At 40.5% G+C, this 2,754-nt stretch overlaps 1 pseudogene across 1 annotated transcript; it reads right to left on the bottom strand.

Moving 5' to 3' along the window:
- Positions 1-1,045: 1,045 nt before the first annotated feature.
- TEOVI_000053500:pseudogene lies at positions 1,046-2,524 on the bottom strand (annotated as a pseudogene). The gene has a single exon. A coding segment is annotated over exon 1 (1,479 nt).
- Between the last annotated feature and the right edge of the window lie 230 nt (positions 2,525-2,754).

Consider the following 2,754-nt stretch of genomic DNA (forward strand, 5'->3'; position numbering starts at 1 on the left):
CAGGTTTGCTTATAATCTATATCATTCACTCTCCATTCCAGCCATGGTATTTGTCAAGTAAAAAACACCCATATTCATTCTATAAAACTTCGGCCAAGGCCCTTGCCGCTTAACATCAATATCCGCTGTAGAATTAAAAACGTCAGTTGGCACCTTCTCCGCTGCCACATCTATTTATGTATGAAATACATGGTATAATTGATTTATGCTGTTCATCATAATGCGCTATTTGTCCCTTTGCTGTGTTGAGGTGTCGAGTATTTGATAAAATCATTTTTTGCTTTCCCGCCTCTCTACTACTTCCTATGCTTCAGATTACGAGCGAATTCATTTGGAACGCACATTTCCCTATGTACCACGCTCATTGTCCCTTACTAAACATCTTCTTGTATATAATGATGCCCATAGTCATATTTGTATTTGAGACTGCGAATATTCCATATCCCTGTCTCTCACGCTGCCTTTCTGACTCACCATCTAACTTATTAAGTTACCTCCATAGGAAGGTTTCAATTGCTTTAAGTGCATCTATTTTGGCTAAGCTGCTGTTCTGCATCACCACGCTTATAATATTATTATATTTCTTTATTACAACATTTCTATCATTATTATTATTATTACTGCTCTTATTATTACTTTCACTATTACTATTATTAAAATTACTACTCTTATTCTAGTATTCGTATATATACACACTCACAACACACTTCTCCAATTATCCTTATCATTACTATCATTATTATTATTATTATCATTATATTATGATTATCATTACTGTTACTATTATAATTCTAACTAATATACATAAAATAAACAAATGAAGAAAAATTAGAGTATTACTCATTTTTCATACTCTATTACCCTGCTAAGTTTTATTCATAGACCACAATAATATCAACATGCCATAATTGTTACTAATTTGTACATTTTCATTGAATGTGTCGTAATCTATCATTTTTTAGAGAAATTTATCAAATTCTCTCAGAATAGCAAATTTTAATAAATTCCATAAAATTAAAAAAATCTTTTAGAATTCTTAAAAAACTAACAATCTCATAAAGAAAGCACCTATCAAAGCAAATTTCTTATTTGCAAGAAAACTACCATTTCGGTACATTTCTTTTTCTGGTTCTGTTTCGCCATCTTTGCCTTTTCTCCAGCCACAAACAGGTTTGTCCTTTCCTTTATTGACTTCTTCGCATTTGTCTTTTGAGTCATAATCAGAGCATTTTACACTAATATCTGTCTTTCCAGATTCTTGGTTTGTTTTTGAAACTGCAGGTTTTGGATCTTCTTCGCATGCTTTGGTTGTTTCATTATATTTACATCCCATATCGGGTTTGCAATCCGGTTTTTCCAGCGTTGTGCAGTCTTGTTTTGCGCCATGTTTTTTGCTGTTAATGGATGCGTCTTGTTAAAGCTTTGCAATGCCCTCAGCGACTTGCCAGTCGTAATAGGTAAGAATGTCATTTAATGTCTGAAGGTTGTCGATGCTGCCTAATGGTGTATCTTCGGTTAAGGCTGCCACACCTTGAGGAATTATTTCACTGTTTAGTTCTGCTTCAGCTTCGTCGATTTTTTCCTTTTCATCTGCTCAAAATATGGCTTTCAAGGTTTTGCTGGCGCTGTTTGGCTCCGGAGTATTCCCAAGTTTCTTAATTGTGGGCTGCACCGCGTTGGAAAGTGCGTTCCTCTCAGATGGTTTGCCAGTTTGATTTGTGATCCTGCTGTCCGAGTGCTTCAGTATTTTGGCTGTAGCGTCGTGGGCACTGGCCCAGGGCTTTGCATTCTCGTTGGCTAGATTTATCAGCTGCGCAGCGTCTGCTGGCGTTGGTGGTGTGTCGGTATTTTTTATTTCCAGGTAGCCGCCGAGTATTGAAAATGCCGCGGGCTGGCTGCTTGCGTGACTGAAGCCGTTGCTATTGTGGGCGACTAGCAGTTTGCACTCTTGTGTCCCGCCTGAGCCCGTAGTGGTGTGGCCGCCGCTTTGGTCGTGGACCAATTTCTGGAATCCCGTGTCTGTTATGTATTGCCTGGTTGTGGACTTTGCGTACGGCTCTGGCGGCTGCAAGCCGAACGGTGTGTCGCCTATAGAATTGCCTTGCCGTGCGGGCGCCTGTGATCCCGTCGAAGCTACTAGTAAACAACCATTGTGTGCTGAATCCGTTTTTTCCAGCATATGCAAAAAGTCATCCAGGCGGCCCTTGAGATACGCTGTTGACGATGCTGCTTTGATGTACGAAGGCAGGCCTTCTGTTTTTAGTGTTCGCAGTGCCGAGTCAGCCCTTGACGCAAAATAGTTTTGAAGAAGTATCGACTTTTTGATTGGCTTGCTGAGAATGTTCTTCATTACGAATATCTGTGCGCGTCGTCCCGCCGCCATGTGATTGAGTATGGCGGCTGTCGTCTGGGTGCCTTCGTTGAGAGCCTCACTGCTCACGCTGCCCGCTTCTTCGCTTACGCCGCACAACGGTTTCCACACATTCGCATTGAGACCTTTACCGGCCGCTGCCTCTACGTCGCGCCACACTGCGCTACTTAGCGGCAGTGCCAGGACTAAAAGTGTTTGTCGCATTTTTTGCTTCTGCACTGCCTTTTAAATAATATCTTCTGTTTTTTCCTGCTTTCGCTCTGCTTTAATTTAATATATATTTTTTGCAGGTGGAGACAGATATTCATTTTTGTATATATGAAGATACCACAGTGGTGTCACACAAATTGCGCTGTCATTCAGCTGATTGTTTCGATTACTTG

The sequence above is a fragment of the Trypanosoma equiperdum genome (assembly GCF_001457755.1).
Source record: "Trypanosoma equiperdum strain OVI genome assembly, contig: ctg_193, whole genome shotgun sequence".
Classification (NCBI taxonomy): Eukaryota; Euglenozoa; class Kinetoplastea; order Trypanosomatida; family Trypanosomatidae; genus Trypanosoma; species Trypanosoma equiperdum.